This window comes from Leptodactylus fuscus, chromosome 2, assembly GCF_031893055.1.
Source record: "Leptodactylus fuscus isolate aLepFus1 chromosome 2, aLepFus1.hap2, whole genome shotgun sequence".
NCBI lineage: Eukaryota > Metazoa > Chordata > Amphibia > Anura > Leptodactylidae > Leptodactylus > Leptodactylus fuscus.
In genome coordinates, this window is record NC_134266.1 from 164698147 (window position 1) to 164719943 (window position 21797).

Below are 21797 nucleotides of genomic sequence, written 5' to 3' on the forward strand. Positions count from 1 at the left end.
AAGCACACACATTCAGCTCTACTTCATCGGGCTAATAGAATGCATTGGCCAGCGCTGATTGGCCAGAGTACGGAACTCGACCAATCAGCGCTGGCTCTGCTGGAGGAGGCGGAGTCTAAGATCGCTCCACACCAGTCTCCATTCAGGTCCGACCTTAGACTCCGCCTCCTCCAGCAGAGCCAGCGCTGATTGGCCGAATTCCGTACTCTGGCCAATCAGCACTGGCTAATGCATTGTATTGGCTTGATGAAGCAGTGCTGAATGTGTGTGCTTAGCACACACATTCAGCTCTACTTCATCGGGCTAATAGAATGCATTGGCCAGCGCTGATTGGCCGAATTCCGTACTCTGGCCAATCAGCACTGGCTAATGCATTGTATTGGCTTGATGAAGCAGTGCTGAATGTGTGTGCTTAGCACACACATTCAGCTCTACTTCATCGGGCTAATAGAATGCATTGGCCAATCAGCGCTGGCCAATGCATTCTATTAGCGTGAACTGAGTTTGCACAGGGGTTCTAGTGCACCCTCGGCTCTGCTACATCAGATTGCTACATCTGATGTAGCAGTGCCGAGTGTGCATCAGATGTGTAGTTGAGCAAAACTGACTCAGCACTGCTAAGTCTCTGCATTCGCATAGGAATGCATTGGCCAGCCTTCGGCCAATCAGCGCTGGCTCTGCCGGAGGAGGCGGAGTCTAAGGTCGGACCTGAATGGAGACTGGTGTGGAGCGATCTTAGACTCCGCCTCCTCCAGCAGAGCCAGCGCTGATTGGTCGAGTTCCGTACTCTGGCCAATCAGCGCTGGCCAATGCATTCTATTAGCCCGATGAAGTAGAGCTGAATGTGTGTGCTTAGCACACACATTCAGCTCTACTTCATCAGGCTAATAGAATACATTGGCCAATCAGCGCTGGCCAATGCATTCTATTAGCTTGATGAAGCAGAGTGTGCACAAGGGTTCAAGCGCACCCTCGGCTCTGATGTAGCAGAGCTGAGGGTGCACAAGGGTTCAAGTGCACCCTCGGCTCTCCTACATCAGAGCCGAGGGTGCGCTTGAACCCTTGTGCAGCCTCGGCTCTGCTACATCAGAGCCGAGGGTGCGCTTGAACCCTTGTGCACACTCTGCTTCATCAAGCTAATAGAATGCATTGGCCAGCGCTGATTGGCCAGAGTACGGAATTCGGCCAATCAGCGCTGGCCAATGCATCCCTATGGGAAAAAGTTTATCTCACAAAAATCACAATTACACACCCGATAGAGCCCCAAAAAGTTATTTTTAATAACATTCCCCCCTAAATAAAGGTTATCCCTAGCTATCCCTGCCTGTACAGCTATCCCTGTCTCATAGTCACAAAGTTCACATTCTCATATGACCCGGATTTGAAATCCACTATTCGTCTAAAATGGAGGTCACCTGATTTCGGCAGCCAATGACTTTTTCCAATTTTTTTCAATGCCCCCAGTGTCGTAGTTCCTGTCCCACCTCCCCTGCGCTGTTATTGGTGCAAAAAAGGCGCCAGGGAAGGTGGGAGGGGAATCGAATTTTGGCGCACTTTACCACGTGGTGTTCGATTCGATTCGAACATGGCGAACACCCTGATATCCGATCGAACATGTGTTCGATAGAACACTGTTCGCTCATCTCTATTCATTTTATATGTTGTATAATTTAAAGTACACTTTAGATGTAAGAACATTTTCCATGGGAACGAGCTGTGTGTTTTTCTGTGTTTGCTTTTTTGTGTTGCATTGCAGCATAGAACATCAATTGATTTCCTCACTAAAAGGCCTTATTGGTGGCAACGGTCAATAGATGAGCATATCATTGTCTTAATCAGCAACTGTAGCTTGACCTCTGTTTGACAGTATAGTACAAAATGAAAAGCCAAAGAACTAAAATTAAACATACAGAGTATCATTGCAATAAAACGAAATTGTACTTTATAACTCACTGTCCATACCAAATATACCAGATACCCAAAACTACCACATCACAGACTGGAATAAACTATCCAGGGGAGTATCCAAATAATTATAAAATTTAACTTTTATTAGATATATTTAAAAAGCTTGATATATAAAAAAAAAAATTTGCCCACAGGCATATATACGTGACGTACCACCGCAAGATCACAGTCAGTTTATCCAGAGACAGCTGACTATGGGAGGCAAGTATCTCTAAAGGGATACAAACAGGACACTGTCCCTTACAGCAAGCTCTAACTCCCTTACAACAAGAATGGAGTGCGGCTGTTGTCGGGTTATAGATAAACCTCTCAGAGACTAAGTTGACAAAGCAGCCCCAACTACCAGGTCCTCAGAGGGTACTGGCCTAATGCCATGCCAACAGAGGAGTACTGGAAGTGGAAACTGCCACTAGTGCTCTGATAATAGCCCTTTCAGACCACAGCAAACACATCCCTTACTGAAATAAGTCCTACGCGTTTCATCAAACATTGATTCATCAGGAGCTCAGCTAAAGACATAGCAGAACAAAGCTGCTTAGTGATGAGAGGACGGTGATATACACTGACCGCTGGCAGGTCCGCATATGATATCAGCGGCAACGCGCCCAGCAGAATGCCACCCTTATAAGCATCATATAACTCCTCCCCTCCTAACTAATCGGCCAATCACCTCACCCCACCCGGGCACACCTTCGATGGGATGGAACAAACATCATCAGCTGGCTTCTCGGTCGTACCGCTCAAGCCACTCCCTCTTATATCATTAACCCTCAATCAGATATCTCTCATAACGCAGGTAAGTACCGCAAGAATAGAATACAGACATATTCATGCCGAATATCCACATCCACAATCTGTATTAGCTGAACATTCTCTGAACACAGTCTCCAGTAACACATCATATGAATAGATGCCAATCCGATCATATATCCATCCATGAGGGTTAAAAAAATAAAACAAAAAAAAAAGAGGAGGGTATACACACCCATGCACCTAGGCCAAGAACCTGAAGCTACCTACATGTAATCAAATTGTAAGTAGGGGTAAAATACGTAACATGATGCACTATACAAGTATAAGGATAATCGGTCACCCTGCTTGTGACCAAAACACATGATGCTCAGTAGCAGCGATACCAACAACATAGATGAGACCTTATATGCGCCTGTCCGCAAAGTATGTCACCAACATCCAACAATAAAGATTTTAATGTAAGATTTGACAAGCACTATAAAATAGATCGGCACAGACCATTCCAGTCTGTGATGTGGTAAATTGTACTTTACTCTAATGTGTTCTCAGAATGGCAAAAATATTTGCAAGCTAGATTTTTACGCGGGTTAATTATTATTCTTTTCTACAACGGTTGAAGTTAGCAGAATGTTCGGTTTCAGTTTACCATTACATTTAGCTTACCTTCCATTGGTGGTGGCTGCTATAGCTTAATAATCCTAACACTTTGCCACATTGATTTATGTTAATGTACCATATCATTTAATTAAGGAAACCATCATGTGTTGGGCCTTTAGGGACTATTCATACTCGGTTGACATTACTCATGAACTATGAGCATAAAGTATATGGAATTTATTGTAACATACGGTGCATTGATACAAGATGTAACGCACTGAATGATTTTAGTTTCCAGTTTTATCATGTAAGGTAAAGTAATATTTTAAAGTTTATTTAAAGTTATTTTTGTGGATTTATCATACACTTAGGTATATTTTAATAGCTCAGAGTAATTTATATATATGTGCACACAAACAGTATATTACTATTATAATGACAATGAAATAGATGACACTTATAATAATGTAAATAAATTTTAACAATGTTCTACAATTATAATTGCACTTCACTAAAGCAGAAGGAAATTAATGCATTTGGTTCAAGGAAAATCTCTGCAGAATGATTTATTCCTAAGTATTCAGAACACAGAGCTAGCTTTCAGCTCATTCATTTTTATTATACTTGACTGGCCGAAAGATAGATTTGGATCGTTCCTTGTACAAAAATTCATGTAAAACAAAACTTCATAACATAAAAACAACATCCAAGAGCTCGGAAAGGATACGGCATAGTCAGAACAAGTTTTACTGAATATCATGAGGAAAAATGACAGTATTGGTAGAACAAAATTGGTACCTGGATCTTTGAAGTGTAGAGAGATCAAGGCTTTCTTCCTCACATTGATGCCAGCCAGGAAAGTGAGAATGTAGATCACGCTGATACTTCTGCGTTTTGGTGATTGCTGCGTCTTGTATAACTCCTGAGCTGTGAAATACACAATTCACTTTATTTACCTTGTTACAAGTTTTCTGGCAAAGAAATGCAGTTTCATATAAAAATTACAACTATAATGTAGAAAGCCAAACCTGTTACATTTAGGGTCTGTTAACATTCTGTTATAAAATGTCTATGTAACAATATAATGTGATTACAAGTACAAGCGATCCTGGATAGACAGGTATCAATATGTTGACAATTCACCTGTGAGGTCCTAGATGAAAGGCTCTTACTTTCTGTGAAGTCCTAAATGGGGGGTGCTTACTTACTTTCCGTAAGGTCTCAGATAGAGGAGATGGAACCATCATATAATACATTATAAGGGTCAGTGCAGTGGTGTAACGATCATGGTTGCAGAAGGTGACACCAAGACCATTCCTGGAGAAGTATGGGGCCTGCTGGAAATGGACAATTATGATAGTGATTGGGGAAAGCCTTGTTCCCTGACCAGTATACATATTGTTAATGGAAAGGAGCCAGCCCAGGGGAGGTGTATAGAACTAAAACAATACTTATACTCACCTGTTCTGGGCTGAACATCCAATCCGGGGCTCTTCCTGCTAGTAACTGAGGTCCCACGTGACTGCTGTACCCTCATGTGATGCGAGACCTCAGTTGCCAGACAGAAGAGAATGCAGGACAGGGCAAGGATACAGAGGAGAGGTGAGGTAAGGGGAGTATAAGTATTTGTTATTTTAATTCACTCAATCTGGGCCTCTACTTATTATACTCTGGAGACTAACAGCACCGGCTCTAGGAGGGGGCTCTTGGTAGTACATAATACTGTGTGAGAGCCATTGTAAGTGCATAATACTGTGTGCAGAGCACGTAATACAGTGTAGGGGACACTATGGAGCACACAATACCGTGTGGAAGCCACAAATACTATCTCAGTATTTGTTGACATGCCGGGTGCTGCACTATTCACTCATCATATTCTTGATAACTGCAGTTGTGGGTACTAAAGCTGTATCTGAGATATCGCTGCAGCATCTGTAACCATCACTATCAAGAATTCGCTCTAGGGAGGTGGCCCCGGACAAAATTTTGTACCTGGGCTCACAAGACTTTAGTTACGCCACTGGCTCAATGTATCGTGTCAAAAATGAGATATGAATTTTAGTTAGTAATATTTCTTTCATATCTTTCTTTAATTTCATATTGGTGGGCTAGAGTCAAAACGTTTAATTATATTACTTTAGTACCTTTTTAACAGTAGACCCTCATGAATAACAATAACATTTCCATCCGTCAGAGGAACGCTAAGATGTTTTTTACATCTATGCAAGTCATTATATTCACAATAGATGAAGCCTTTACTTATTAGGTATTGGTTTTCATATTCTGAAGTATCTCAGCTTCAGGCAGACTGAATGTTAAACACATTATTGGCAGTGGTATTTAATTAATTGATCTATCCAGAGGCCATTAATTAAAAGCCCACTACTATATGATACTCAGAAATGCCATCTGCTCATTCTCTTGGCAGAGTCCGTAATGCTTTGGCGTACACTCTGAATACTTCATGATCTTATACAACAGAGCACACATGAAGAGATAAGATTATACAATCACATGACTAAAATGTTTACAGTTCTAATCTATGTTTAAGCCTTGTACAAAGTTGATTGTCCTATCCACATTGACACTTGGATTTAAGACTTTTTTTTAACAATGCCATGCAATTGTTATCAGATGACCTAACATGTAACTGTCATTGCAGCAAAGCCTGAATAAAAGGCATGGACTTGCAATATCACATGACAACTTGGGAGCGCACACATGCGTATTCCACTGAGATTTCAGTTCCAAGCTAAAACTTATTCTCTGTAAATATGGACAGGCTGTAACAAACTTAAGCACACCATTGATTGTACATATGTACTCAACCTCCTATATCTAAGTGTCTCTGCTTCTATAAATGTATTTTACTTAACAGACAGCAGCTAGCAAATTAAAAAGGTAAGAGAGTCCTTTAAAGTATGTTTGGAGTGTAGTTCACACTCTTGACCATTGTAATGTTTTTGGATTATGGGAGGAAATTGCACTTCCATCAGAAAATCACATGCAAATAAGTCCTCCTTTGTTTAAAGGAAGGACTTGCTCTAGCAACACCTTTTGGAAAGTAGCTCCCCATAGATCAATGCCTGGCTTTTTTTTAAACCTAATTGCATGATCTTGGAATACTACCATGTGGATTTGACGTTATTGCCTCTCATCAGTGCAAATCAGGGTACTAACTGGCTAGATAAAACTGACAACTATAGAACTGTAGAACTGACTGGGTACTGACTGGCTGGTTAGAACTGAGAACTTTAGAATCGAGAAATACTCACAGAGAGCACACACATTTAATGCAAATGATTAGTTGGATTGTAACCCACAGACTATTGTACCCATTCATGAATCCTAAATGATAATAAGTTCCAAACTCCTGCACAGTTACATAATAGCAGCACCCTGGGTACTTGAGTTGTTAAGATGAGTACTCTGACTTCTGGCATATATTCTGGAATTTCCCTATTACTAAAGATGTTTGGGCGAGGTTGTGGGTCTTATTTCAGATGTGCTAGGTACCCCTGTTCTACTCACCCCTGTTCTTTGTCTATTTGTTATTCTCACACAATTCTCATATTCTTCTGCGAGAATCCTTATTTTTAGCTATAAACAAACTTTAACCTCTTCTGGACTGCCCATAGACTATATATGTCCAGACTTTCCCTCTCTTGGTCTGCAAAGATGTACCAGTCCTTGCAGTTTTCAGCAGCTGCCCAAAAACATGAAACATGAAGCTGCTGAAATGGGGAGTTGGCTGTGACTACAGCTAAAGCTCCCTTAAAGAAGGCAGAGATGGTTTATGACTTTCCCTGCCTTCCCAATCACTGAGTGCACAGCTATAGGCACCGCCATGATGCTGCTCCCCTCTGACCCCGGTGGTCACATAATCTGCGGGGATCAGTGTCTGTTAGAGCTGCTGGGTCCTACAGGACCCAGATCAGCGCTATAGTAATGTTCAGGATGCTGTATTTCTCCTGCAACTGGGGCTAAATGTACCAGCCCCAGATCCCCCCCAAAAAAAGTTATAAATAATAAATAATTTGAAAAATACATGAAGTAATATGTCAATAAAATACCCTTATTACATGTTCTAACCTCACCCCCTACGACACCATACAAAATAAACATTACTGTAATGGATAGGAAAAATGTAAAAAAAAATTAGTAGCACTTTGTGAAAGACAGACATGTGTTCCCTTCTATTTTGTTTAGCTTTTCCATGATATATATATATATATATATATATATATATATATATATATACATATATATATTTTTTCTATGTAGATTGTAAGCCCCACATAGAGCTCACAATGTACATTTTTTCCCTATCAGTATGTTTTTTGTTTTTTTTTGGAATATGGGATGGAAATCCATGCAAACATGGGGAGAACAAACTCCTTGCAGATGGATTTTTGCCCTTGGTGGGATTTGAACACCAGGACTCCAGCGCTGCAAGGCTGCAGTGCTAAACACTGAGCCACCATGTGGCCCCTATATATATATATATATATATATATATATATATATATATATATATATATATATATATATACACTCACCGGCCACTTTATTAGGTACACCATGCTAGTAACGGGTTGGACCCCCTTTTGCCTTCAGAACTGCCTCAATTCTTCGTGGCATAGATACAACAAGGTGCTGGAAGCATTCCTCAGAGATTTTGGTCCATATTGACATGATGGCATCACACAGTTGCCACAGATTTGTCGGCTGCACATCCATGATGCGAATCTCCCGTTCCACCACATCCCAAAGATGCTCTATTGGATTGAGATCTGGTGACTGTGGAGGCCATTGGAGTACAGTGAACTCATTGTCATGTTCAAGAAACCAGTCTGAGATGATTCCAGCTTTATGACATGGCATTGCATTATCCTGCTGAAAGTAGCCATCAGATGTTGGGTACATTGTGGTCATAAAGGGATGGACATGGTCAGCAACAATACTCAGGTAGGCTTTGGCATTGCAACGATGCTCAATTGGTACCAAGGGGCCCAAAGAGTGCCAAGAAAATATTCCCCACACCATGACACCACCACCACCAGCCTGAACCGTTGATACAAGGCAGGATGGATCCATGCTTTCATGTTGTTGACGCCAAATTCTGACCCTACCATCCGAATGTCGCAGCAGAAATCGAGACTCATCAGACCAGGCAACGTTTTTCCAATCTTCAATTGTCCAATTTCGATGAGCTTGTGCAAATTGTAGCCTCAGTTTCCTGTTCTTAGCTGAAAGGAGTGGCACCCGGTGTGGTCTTCTGCTGCTGTAGCCCATCTGCCTCAAAGTTCGACGTACTGTGCGTTCAGAGATGCTCTTCTGGCTACCTTGGTTGTAACGGGTGGCTATTTGAGTCACTGTTGCCTTTCTATCAGCTCGAACCAGTCTGGCCATTCTCCTCTGACCTCTGGCATCAACAACGCATTTCCGCCCACAGAACTTCCGCTCACTGGATGTTTTTTCTTTTTCGGACCATTCTCTGTAAACCCTAGAGATGGTTGTGCGTGAAAATCCCAGTAGATCAGCAGTTTCTGAAATACTCAGACCAGCCCTTCTGGCACCAACAACCATGCCACGTTCAAAGGCACTCAAATCACCTTTCTTCCCCATACTGATGCTCGGTTTGAACTGCAGGAGATTGTCTTGACCATGTCTACATGCCTAAATGCACTGAGTTGCCGCCATGTGATTGGCTGATTAGAAATTAAGTGTTAACGAGCAGTTGGACAGGTGTACCTAATAAAGTGGCCGGTGAGTGTATATATATATATATATATATATATATATATATATATATATATATATCAATTAAAATACATGCAACAATAAATACAACATAAAAATAAAGCCCTATGATAAAAATGATTTAAAAAAATGTTAATGCCCTCAAAACTGCAAAATGAGTCTGGTCCTGAACCAGAGATTAGCTCAGTACTGAAGTGGTTAATAAAACTAGTTTCAAATAAATAAATGGTGACAGCACCAGGGTCTTTGCTGTTTTACCTCAGAGACATTTCTGAGCATGGGTACTTATCCCTCAGATGCCATAGTAAAATGTGACCACAGAATTTAAAGGAATCTGATCATGTTAAAATTTTATGTACTTCTGATGGTTTCCAACCCTTCCACAGCAATACCTCTATTGAGGCCTACCTATAGCAGGACTCACTAGTATTGTATTGACTCCCCTACTTCTCCTAGGAGAAATCAAACTTTTTTCTCCAATTCCACCCCTTTTTTTAAATTTTTTTCTAGCTTCTTAGTACATAATACCATTATGAAGCACAACATGTCCTACAAAACAATCCTACATTTGGCTCTGCAAACTGCAAAATAATAACGTTATGGCTTTTGAAATGTGTGGAATGAAAAATGAAAAAACACTGGGTCCTTAAGTAGTTAAGCTGACTTTTCTTCCTTACCAGTTTAGTTCCATGCCAATAAACTATGCATTAATTAATGCAGTCAATAAATATGATATTATGGATCTTTATAGAGTAGCTTATTATTTAATAACAACAACATGACAATCCAGTATAGTAATAATATATATCAGATTCAGCAATAATGAACACTTTGTGAGTCATCTGTCAATATATATTGTAGATATATGCCCTTTCCATAATACTTTCATCCCATATATCCTGAAAACTTATGACATTATTCACTCATGCTTAATGCATTCGATTTTTTGTGGCCTTTCAAATACTATTCATAGGAAGCTAGGTAATGATTAAACCAAGTAGAGTAGTTTTATTGCCTTAGGCACCTCAATACTTCGCTCTAAAGAAAGAATCACTGCAAGCATCCATAGCCTGATGTAATTAAAAGCATATATACAATGCAGGGAACAGAGACAAATGCTGCTAAATTTGATTTTAACAGATCAAATGTTGATACAAATGGATGAAGTTATTTTAGTAAATATGCCATTAGCGGAATGCATTTGTTTCCTGTTTGTTATTCGTTCCTTGTCAATGGTACAGCATTTTAGCTATACAGAAGGTATGTAAGTATAAAATGGAAACCTTTCATCTTCTGCAAGTTTAATTTATTTCTAAAAGACAACTATAATGTATGCTTAATCTGAGAAAAATAGAGATGGAAAAAGCCTTATAATATAAAAATATAATATGCTTTATTATAGAACATGTTTAAAAATACAGGTCAAGTGGCTAAAAATAAAAATCAAAGAAAAGAAGATGACACTATGGACCAATGTAAGTAAATCATGGAACAATAATTCATACAGTGCTAATATTTCATAGTACTGAACAAATAAAAGCATATCAATGCAAGCAGCACTTTTCTCTACGCATGTTTTGTGCGGAAACCACACAGACCTTATGGGGTCCATGAAGTTTCTTAGGTGACCGCTTTTAAATGCGTTTAGGTTTCCGTTCATAGGGTCCCCAAGTGGACTCCCTGAATGGAAACGCAAACGCTAATGTGAATCAGGCCTAATACTTATCCAAAGTCCCAAAGGCTAAATGACAGCAATTTATTGGGACTTAGTAACAGCAGTGCAATAGAACCCCATGTATGTGTTTCTACTTAATTATTATTGTGTATATTATTAGGCTGATTGGCAATTTGTGAATAGAACAACATTCATATTAGAAACTTTGGTCCAACTCACCTATATCTACAGAAACCTATTCCAATACTCAGCCTGATTGCCTAGTGTAGTGCACTCCAAAGTACCTGTGCAGCTCGAGAAAAGTCTTGAAGAATTTGGAGGATGTTAGATTTAAATCACTGGCAGAACAAAGATCAGTAGAAAAATGGCAAAAATAGGTGATGGAGGGAGATGTGGCACTGTGGAGAATTTTGTGCATGATACATTTTATTTGAATTCTGAATTAGGACCAAGAGGACCCTGAAACATATCTTGTGTCTTTACAATATTATCCCTTAAAGGGAGTCTACCACTACAAAAAAAAAAATCTCTAAATTACTTATATGCCAAAAATAAATCATATTCTTATATTAGCTAATACTACTGCTACATTGACATTTAATACTGTACATAGTGAGTGTAATTTTGAGTTACTGTACATAGCAAATATGTTACACTTAAGATTAGGGTAATTGAACCTTGATAAAACCTTCAATATCAATTTATCTGAGTAGACATAAGATCCATAATTATAACAGTAAACAAAATTGGTAGTGTAATCTGCAAACCAATGTCTGAATAATTGTATCATGTACAATAACTCTTATTAAGTATATATTTAATATTTATTATTGTATTCCGTACTTCTTACTTTCTATGGTCACCACATATAATCTGAGTGGATGAATGGAATTAATCCAAGAGAGTCATTGAGACTACGATAGTCTAGTGACTGTCTTAAGCATTCTTAAGTATTCTGATTGAGTCCAAATCGACAGACTTATTTAACATTCTGTTTGGCAGATTTAGACTTCATTATCTGGACTTTTTTTCCGCTGACAGGATAAGCAGTGTTGATGCTTTTTTTCCCTTTCAAATGACATTGCTTATCAGTAGAAATGAAAGAACACTCTTAATACACCACACACATATTTCACTCCACAGAATAATAGTCCAATGATTTCTGTCTAAATAACTTCCTTTTACCCCAACCCTTAATTGCTGTCAAATTCTAAATAAAACTCAAACTCACATCTGGGCCGTAACAGCAAATTAAACATTATTCTCTAAAATTGGAAGATGATTTTGTAAACCAAACTTTGCTGACCTATCTGAAAAATATCATAACATAAAATAATTACAATCTTTCAACAGAAACAATTAACCAACAGATGGCATCGTTCCATGGCGTTACTTTGAAGGAACGCATCAAAACAAATCTGCAAAAAAAAATTATTTTACATTATGCAAACTTTTAAACTTTTAAATTAAACTTTTGTCTTGGACCAGGCTCTATTGACGGTACACTTAAACCTTTTCATTGCCAAGGATGTGTGCAACACGTCAACAAATCTCAATGGTTGATGCTGTGAGAATGTATCTAAACATCTTGGTAGGCTTCACATTCTAGATCCGATATTGGCAGAGGCAGATTAAGAACTTAAGTGACCATTGAAAAAATCCAAAAGTAACCTCGTGCTAGATGTGGGATAAATTAGGAGAAGCTTGGGCCAACATAAGAAGTCATATAAAGGGGTGATTTGGGTGACATGTCATCAACTGTATTGACTATTTTTTAACACTATGAAAGATTTTAACTATCAATAGCGCTGTCAATAGCACAGTACTAGCATTACTGTCATCAGGGGCCTGTTCCTTATTATGAATGGTCCCTAATGGTAGTACTGTGCTTATGTTGGCCCAAGTAATAATCACAGTCTCTCATAGTCTATCCCCATTCAATTACCCACTGTCAGGCAGCTACTTCATTCATTTTCACTGCACTGTGAGGTCAGCATAGTGAATACTAATAAAGCTGGTTGTACTGGTGTATCATCTACCTGTGAGGAGATGCCAGGAATCTTTACTCTGGGGGATCTTCTATTTTTTCTTGTTTCTCCAAGGTATCAAACCCTGAACTTCCCGCATAGATGTCCACAACTAGCCATAAATGTTCTTAAATGAGAAGATTTTATCTAATTATCTCAACAGTATTTTTCTTCTACGTACAGTATGGATGTAAATAATCAATATACTGATATTTTTAGTGTTTTTTTTTCAGTGTTCAAGTTGTGTTTTTAATGGCATTTGCAACCACATTGACCTGTTATTTTTTTCTGGCCCAATGTACATGCTGTGTAATTTTATGGGTCGGTGTAGGCGTTGTGGGCCTGGGAATCGCATGACATGTCCTATTCCTCTACATTTTGCCATGAATGGGTCCATGGCACAGATGGCACATGGACATCATCTACATGTCATTCATGACATTTTGTCATAGATCCACACACACATATAAGTCAGATGATGGTTGAGACTCAACTGTTAGGCTACAGCCCCAGAAATACAGATTTTTTTGTTATAGATTTTGCTGTGTTTTTTTTGTTTTGTTTTGTTTTTTTAACCAAAGCCAGGGGTGGATTTAAAAGAAGGGAAAACTATATATACTTCATTTATATTTTCTATTCCTTTTTAAGCCACTCTTGACTTTAGCTCAAAAAACACAGCCAAATCGGCAACAAAAAAAGCAGCATTTCCATAACATGGGTCATTAGCCTTAGGCTGGATTCACACCAGCACTTGGTCTCCATTGGGGGATTCCGTCCCCCATTCTGCTTGAAATATGCAAAGAGAAAAGTCATGTAGGACTTTTCCTTCCGTTAGAAAAGTAAACAAACATGACAGAAGAAAGCGTTTGTCTTGTTTTTTTTTTTACATTAGGGTGAATGGGAATGAATGCAGACAGAGGGTGCTCTATCGGCAGCAGTCACTATCACCATTAAAACCCATTGCTCTTTTCCTATGACATATGGGAGCAATGGACCATAAAACTGTAATGTGAAAGTTCTCTTAGAAATGGATCAAAATTAATAATGAAGCATATAAAGTCTTCATAATTTTTATATAATGTCAACCTTTACCATTCTAATATTCTACAGTTATATGCTAAATATGCCTTATATTTATATTTTTCACTTTGTTTAGCTTGCTCCAGTGCTTCATCCATATGCACTGCTTGTAAGATTGTGCACTTTAGCAAATAGGTCTCGAACATATTAGTGCATCTCTATAAATTAGAATATCAACAAAAAGTTATTTTATTTAAGTAATTCAATTGAAAAAGTGAAACCCATACATTATATTGAGTCATTACAAACAGAGTGAACATTTCCAAGTCTTTATTTCTGTTAATGTTGATGGTTATGGCTTACAGCCAAGGAAAACCAAAAGTCATTATCTCAGAAAAATAAAATATTATATAAGACCAACTGTAAAAAAAAATTATTTAACACAGAAATGTAGGCCAAATGAAAAGTCTGTCCAGTAAATGCCCTCAATACTTGGTGGGGGCTCCTTTTGCATGAATGACGGCATCAATGCAGCAATGTGGTATGGAGGCGATTAGCCTGTGGCAGACCACGTGTTATGGAAACCCAGGTTGTATGATAGCTGCCTTCAGCTCATCTGCATTGTTGGGTCTGATGTCTCATCTTCCTCTTGACAATATCCCATAGATTCTCTATTAGGACAAGGTCAGGCGAGTTTGCTGGACAATCAAGCACAGGGATACTGTGGTTATTAAACCAGGTATTGGTACTTTTGGCAGTGTGGACAGGTGCCAAGTCGTACTGGAAAATAAAAATTCTATCTCCAAAAAGCTTGTGGGCAGAGGGAAAATCACTGCTCTATCTCAAGCTCAACTGAAAGTCACATGACCCAGATGACTCATCTTTATACAAGTCTCTAAAGAGGAGAGGGGGAAGAGTGAGCAGGAAGAAAGGGAAATAAGACAATTAATTTTTTTTTTTTTTAAATCTGACCCAGCGTGTTCTATAACAGAACATTTTATTCACATCAGTGCAGGTCAGTAATCTCTATATATTTTTTGAGCTTACTTATTTTATTATTTACAGAAATATTAGAATCCATGTAAAGTATGACGCCGCATAGTCAATTTTACATAGTCAAAGAATATGAACAACATTCAGGGCTCTAAATTTCCTTCATCAGACTAATTGGAAGTGTTAAGTGTCCAGGACCATCACGGAGGTCCTCCTCCTTTCCTTCTCTCATTTTTTTGGACCCCTGGTCTCTTAATTCTCATGGTACACTCCAATATTTCCAAATGCCTGAAGAAGGGCAATTCAGAGCCTGAAACATTGCTCAGATTCTCTGATTTTGTAAAATTGACTATGCGGCTTCATACTTTACATGAATTCTAATATTTCTACAGCTATAATAAAAGAAGCAAGCTCATAAAAGATATAGAGATTACTAACCTGCACTGATGTGAGTAAAATGTTCTAACTGATATAAGCTCTCGATCAGATTAAAAAAAAAAGTCTTTATTATCTCCCTCTCTTCCTACTCATCATCCTCTTCACTTCAGAGACGTATATAGAGCTGAGTCTAGAGTGTCTGGAGTGCGGTCCATGTTCCTTTCTGTAGAATATTGGGGAAGAGTCCTCAGTCTTCCGTGATATTGTTCACCGACAACTGTTTAGACATGAGAGTGCTGCTGGTCTTACTTCTGTCTCTTTTAAGTAGTCTTTGTATAGGATCTGCATTATCCTTGGACTGTTTCTGAGTGAGAGTGCGAGACAGTTTTATACTAGATTCCTCCTTTACCCAGTGTATAACAGGAAATGTATAGCATGTAGATGAGAAATACAGATATAGCCATCTTCAAATGGAATCTAATAACTTGCTGCATTGTGATATCTCACAACAAAAGCATCACATTCAGACATGTGAAGGCTTCTAAGGTTAGATCAGCCTTCTATACATTGCCAGATAAACAAAGGAGAAGGCCGCACTCCAGTGTGAAAGCACTCCAGAGGAGAATTGTATTCACACAGTAAAGCAACATTTCACTTCCTCTATAGAAGCATTTTCAAGCCTTTACACTGGAGCGCTGCTTCCTCCTTCGTGTTCCTGTTTTTCTATTCTGTCATAAGAGCAGAAAAATGTCACCCAACAAATGATGGACATCAAATGGTACCCAATGCACCATGTAGACTTATGATGGGGTTTGCATCATAATGTCTATCAATTTACCCGAAAAAAATTGAGGTTCTTTACCATTTCTCATATTTATGATGCAAATATAAATCTAACCTTAATTAAATTATTGTAAATTAGATATTACAGAATTAATTATTATTAGCATTCAGTTACAAGGAGTTTGGCTAGTAGTTGTTTGCACTAGAGATGAGCGAGTAGTATTTGATCAAGTAGGTATTCGATCAAATACTACGGTATTCGAAATACTTGTACTTGGTCAAATACCACGCGGTAAACGCAGTAAAAATTTGATTCCATTCCCACCTTCCCTGGTGCTTTTTTTACACCAATAACTATGCAGAGGAGGTAGGACAGGAACTAGGACAATGTAGGCATTGAAAAAAAAAACTTATACAGTAGAGATGAGCGAGCAGTGAAAAATTTGAAAATTCGATTCGAGTAAACCTCAATATTCGATTATTCGATGATACCTACTCGATTGAATACTACTTGCTCATCTCTAGTTTACACCCTTCCTATACCTTCACAAAGGCCTTTAAGATGAGATTTTGGCTTATATTATTCCGATAGATGTACTGTCTGGGCAAGTATTAGACACAAGCCTGGTAAGTGTTGCTGCAGCAAAGTCTTCATTTAAAACGCTGACACCCATTGCATATTTTCCTTGGTTATTGAAATTACAGCTGTAGTAATGAAAGAAATATTCAAAGGAACTTACAAGATTAAAAAGCTTATGTTATAAATTATTTTCATACAAAAAATCCTGAAAGGCTGGTAATATCTTTTAAAGTAATTTTTGTTTTTCCAGCATAAAAATACCTCTCTCATCTTTTAATCTTTCATGTGGTCTACTGGAAATCTGTGCTGGTGGGGACATGTTCTGGGCACTATCACTCTCCTTCACCTTCTGGCTGCTGACCAGATAATGTGGGATTCAGAGCAGTAAAGATACTGTGTGATCTAAGGGTGCATTCACAAAAGAAAATGGTGCTGGATTTAGTGTGGAATCTGCATCAGATTTATCGCTGAAAAAAAAGTCTCCCATTGAATTCCGCTTGTGGAAAAAGGAACCCATTGAAGTCAATGGGAGGCTTTTTTTCGACTTAGATTTTCAGCGCCAAAATCCTCGCCAAAAAACTCTGTGTGAATGGACCCTAAGGTATAAATCTCTTAAGGAACCAACATAGAACCAAGCACAACAGAGACAAAACAGTGACAAGTAAGTGGCAAAAATTTTTCACAATGGTATCCAATGAAAATTATATTTAATCCCCCTAATGTCCTATATATTCATCAGTAGAGAGTGACCTTTATGTTCTGTGATGGATATATATGTCAAATGGATCTTACAAAGCCACAGTACCCCAAAACCAGCAGCAGGAGTACAGCTTCTACATATAGCTGCATGTATGCTCAAATTGGCAGTATTATAAATAACTTAGATACTAACACTATAGATGCTGCACTCAATAGCAACCACTACATCTAAGCGGCCACGAGAAAATGGCCGCTTCCAATACTGTGCAAGATGACGAAAGGTAGGAGACGAATAGCCTTTCTTAAGGCTATTCCGATGTGCTACTTAGAAAAAATCATGTCTGAGTGATAGGATCCCTTTAAGATTAACAAAATAAAAAGGCAACTACATACACAGGACCACCACTATTGTAAAGCTCTAAGTAAAATTGATAACACATTATTTAAACCACATTTAATATGATGTGAAACAAAATGCAAAAACCGTGGTGGAATTACGGTTTTGTCTTTATTCTCTTCCAAAAAAATAAGAAAAGTGAAACAATATATTACCCCAAAATGGTGCAGATTAAAGTAGAAAGCTCAAAATTGTTGGACACAGTCCCTTTCTCAAGCATGTTCTCAACATATTGATGGCAGTGATTGTTCATGCAAAAATCAAAAAGTATCATTATTAAAATGTAACTTTTATTACAACTCTTTAAAATGGACACCTATAATCGTAAACATTAGCTATCTCACAAGATATATAAATAAGAAAAAATGGCAGCTCTCCAACAAACAAAACCTTTATTTCAAGTATTTCACGTAGCGATGTTTTGGCCCATCTGGAACCTTTTTCAAGTTACCGTTGCGTATACCACACAGTGGTATTTTATGTCCTCACAATTGGGACATGTTTGCACTTTAAGTTCACCTCTCTTTACCCTCGGGGGTGGGTTATTATTAATGTCACCTGGTGGTTGGGATCTATTGAGAGATTTTATGTTGCACTCTTGCCACCAGATCTCAATAAACAAACTAAGAGGAAGGGATATAAATACTAACCGAACCCCATAACGTTTAGTTCAGAGATAGTTTATGGCAGGTGTGAGTTTGGGATATACGGCACCAGTGGGTTAATCCAGTAAAACTCCTTGAATACTAAGTGTTCTGTTATAGATGTAGTGCCAGGACCTTTGGTTCTTCCATACTTACTCACGCATCACTGTATACCCTAGGACCCAGGGGTCTGAGAGCCACAGTTTTGTGTGCTGGATATATGTAGTCACAATTGCGACATGACAGATACCTTATCACACCATTAGGGGTGAAATATTCAATACTCATCAATAACTATATATGTTGTAAGATATCTGATTATGGGCATCCATTGTAGAAATTTGTAATAAGTTATATCTTAATAATGGCACTTTTTGATTTTTAACCATTCATCTCTGTGATACAGAATATGACAGAGGGAGGAAAGTTGAGTTATGTAATATATAGGTTTATATGATTTGAATCAGGATTTCTGGGAAAAGGAATATTAAATCCTTCCAGAACTCCAAAGGGAGACTTTAAAAGTCCTGTTACCCTGCCCACATAGGCTAATTGCCAGTAATTCTACTTAATCTCTAAAATGTGTCATAGCTCTATTATATAAGTCTACAGATATCACCTGAAAGGTTTGCTTTAACTAGTTAATAGCGAGAGCACCACTATAAGCTGCTGTAGCTACAGTTGTATCCTTCCTTATCTTTTCTCTTGGATGGGTATGTCATATTATAGTTCATAAGATAGGCAGCAGCTTTTTCCTGATATAATATTACAAAGTGATACACTGTCACATAGGGATATGCTACATATTCCAGCTTTATCGGTTTGTGGCCATCTAAGGGTTATATTGTAAATTTTAACCTGTTGTAAGTTTTGCTAGCATGTTGTGATATTGGATTAAATTAGTTTAATTAAAACTGGATGTCTTAGTTAAATTAGAGCTAAGTTAAGAGTTGACATATTTCTAATTAAGATGCAAAATTGCATTACACATGAGGCGAAGAAGTTGTACAAAAATCATATTACTTAGGTTGTCCAGTGACAAACGTGTGTGTCTTACATATGTGACAATATAAAACTCCATTCTCCTTAAAAGAAAAAGAAAAACAAAAGTAGATAGAGCCAATTGTTTGGCAAACTATAACCTGCGCCTCTGTAGGGGTTTTCTACTACTTTTATGTCATGTCAAATAGCACTTGACTGTTTTTATAACCTATTTATTTCAATAGAGATTAACCAGACATTAGCAGTCAGTCCTCCACTTAGAATGGGTACTAAGACACCCTTGATCTCTAGGATCATTGGATCAGTAATAGTATCACAACAACGTTAACTGTACTATTATGTACAGTACAATACAATAGTATGCCATCGAGCGGTGAAACTTACTGCATCATGAAGAACTATTAAGTAATGGCAATGGAATCTGCTCGCCATCAATAGCTAAGCCTTTAGCAGCAGTACATGACCATGCAGTAATGTCTAATTCCCCTTCTCCCATAGTTTTTGCATTTATACTGTTGGTAGGTTATTGATAAGTAGAGAAAAAATAAAGCAGAATAACAACTGCAGGGCCAGTCTAAATAGCTGAATACATGAAACAATTGGGGCTTTTTAATCAAGGTTATTGGCAAAGTTGTTTATTTTATAATTAAGATGTCCCATACTAGATATAAAGAAATAAAGCAACTGAGCAAAAGAGCATTGCTTACAAAGTTACAAAGTGGCAGATTTATTAAGGAATTTACTGTTGTGGAAAGATGGCTAACTATGGGTTAGTGGCTTTTTAAAATCATTTGAGTGACAAAAAAATTTGTTCAAATGCCAATTTACACCATTTTTTCCAATTTATAAAAATGGGACATGGTGGTGGCATGGTAGGGCTGGGTCATAGGCCCTGGCAGATTAACCATCACTTACACCAGTGTCTGGAGTAAATCATGACTGAAATCTACATTAGTTATGAACTGGTGTAGCTCTCAGTATAGGTATACAAAGTGCCAAAGGAAGCACCTGATTTATGATAAGGCAGGTGCCTTATGAAATATTAAGCACACTCTCTGGCGGCTCAGGGGCTTTCAAGATCAGAGTAGAAAATGATCTTGTAACGAAATGGCTAGAGGAGCAATACTCATGTAGCTACTTGTGAACCCTGGGGGGAGAGGCACGACAAGACAGTGAACCCTAAGCTAAACCCCCAACTGTCCCTTCCTGCTTGCCTATCCTGTCCCAAGCGACAGGTGACAACTGGGTGGCAAAATCCTACCTATATATAGGTCACGACACAGAATGCAGACAAGACAAACAATAACAAAAGAAAGGTCAGATAGCCAAGGGTTGGAAACAGTTGAGCAACACAGTACAGAAATGATATCCAAGAGAATAGTCAAAGGTAAAGCCAGAGGTCAATAATATTAGCACCGGTAACAAACAGCAAGAGTAACAGCCAGCAAGCAACTATTAGAGGAGCAGAGGGAAACCAAGGTGAAGGAGATAGATGTGGTGGAAAATCAACTACCAAGGTGAGGAAATGGGATAGTGTTCACACAGAGCAACAAAAAAAACTCTAAGCAAAGAATCCAACTGAACACGCCAACTACACCACAGCGGGCGAGCGAAGGGTGGCGCAGAGACCCGAACAGGCAGAGATGTTACAGCCTTGATAAATATCCCCATAGACATATATATATTATACTGAAAATGCATATATTTTCAAAAAGCAGACCAGTCAGCACTTATGGGTGCAAAAATGTGGAGAGAGGAGTCTTCTTCCAGGTGTGACTTTCTTTTAGATTAGACAGGTAAACAAACATGATGGAAGAAAGATTTGGTCTTCCGTCTTTTGTTTTACGTTATTGTGAATGTAGAAGTATGATGCTCCATCTACATCAGGCACTCTGTTGATGTTAAAGGCTGTTGGTAGCGTGAACCCACCTTAACCATACATCAAGTGAAGATATGTTAGTATTAGAGATGAGCGAACACTAAAATGTCCGAGGTTCGAAATCCGATTTGAACAGCCGCACACTGTTCGACTGTTTGAACGGATTTTGAACCCCATTATAGTCTATGGGGGGAAATGCTCGTTTCAGGGGTAGGCAACATTCGATAAAATCATACTTACCAAGTCCATGAGTGACGGTTGGGCTAGATTCTGCTTGAAGTCTTCTCCCAGTGCATGGTCCCCACGTCCTCTTCCGGGTGGAATTCACTCTGCCTAGGCATCCGGCCGAGGCAGAGCCGACTGCGCATGCGCGTGTATGCGTGTGCATGCCCGCGCATGCGCAGTCGGCTCTGCCTAGGCCGGATGCCTAGGCAGAGTGAATTCCACCCAGAAGATGCCGCGGGGACGCTGCACGGAGAAGACTTCTAAAGGTAAGAGAAGAACCAGCTTTGATTGGCAGAATGTATAGCATTCTACCAATCAACGCTGGTTCTGCATTGAACCTTAAACTTCAAACAGCTAGTAGTGTTCGATCGAGTACGAGTATTTCGAATACCGTAGTATTCGATCGAACACCTA

The 21797-nt window shown here is 38.7% G+C and overlaps 1 protein-coding gene across 3 annotated transcripts in view; it reads right to left on the bottom strand.

Annotated features, from left to right (window-relative positions):
- Window positions 1–21797, bottom strand: part of FRMPD4 (FERM and PDZ domain containing 4) — a 461147-nt gene that overhangs the window by 327875 nt on the left and 111475 nt on the right. For all 3 annotated transcript variants that reach the window (XM_075265006.1, XM_075265007.1, XM_075265009.1), the window contains exon 2: window positions 4117–4245. In XM_075265006.1, the coding sequence (XP_075121107.1) occupies window positions 4117–4245 (129 nt within the window). The remainder of the gene's footprint in view (window positions 1–4116; window positions 4246–21797) is intronic.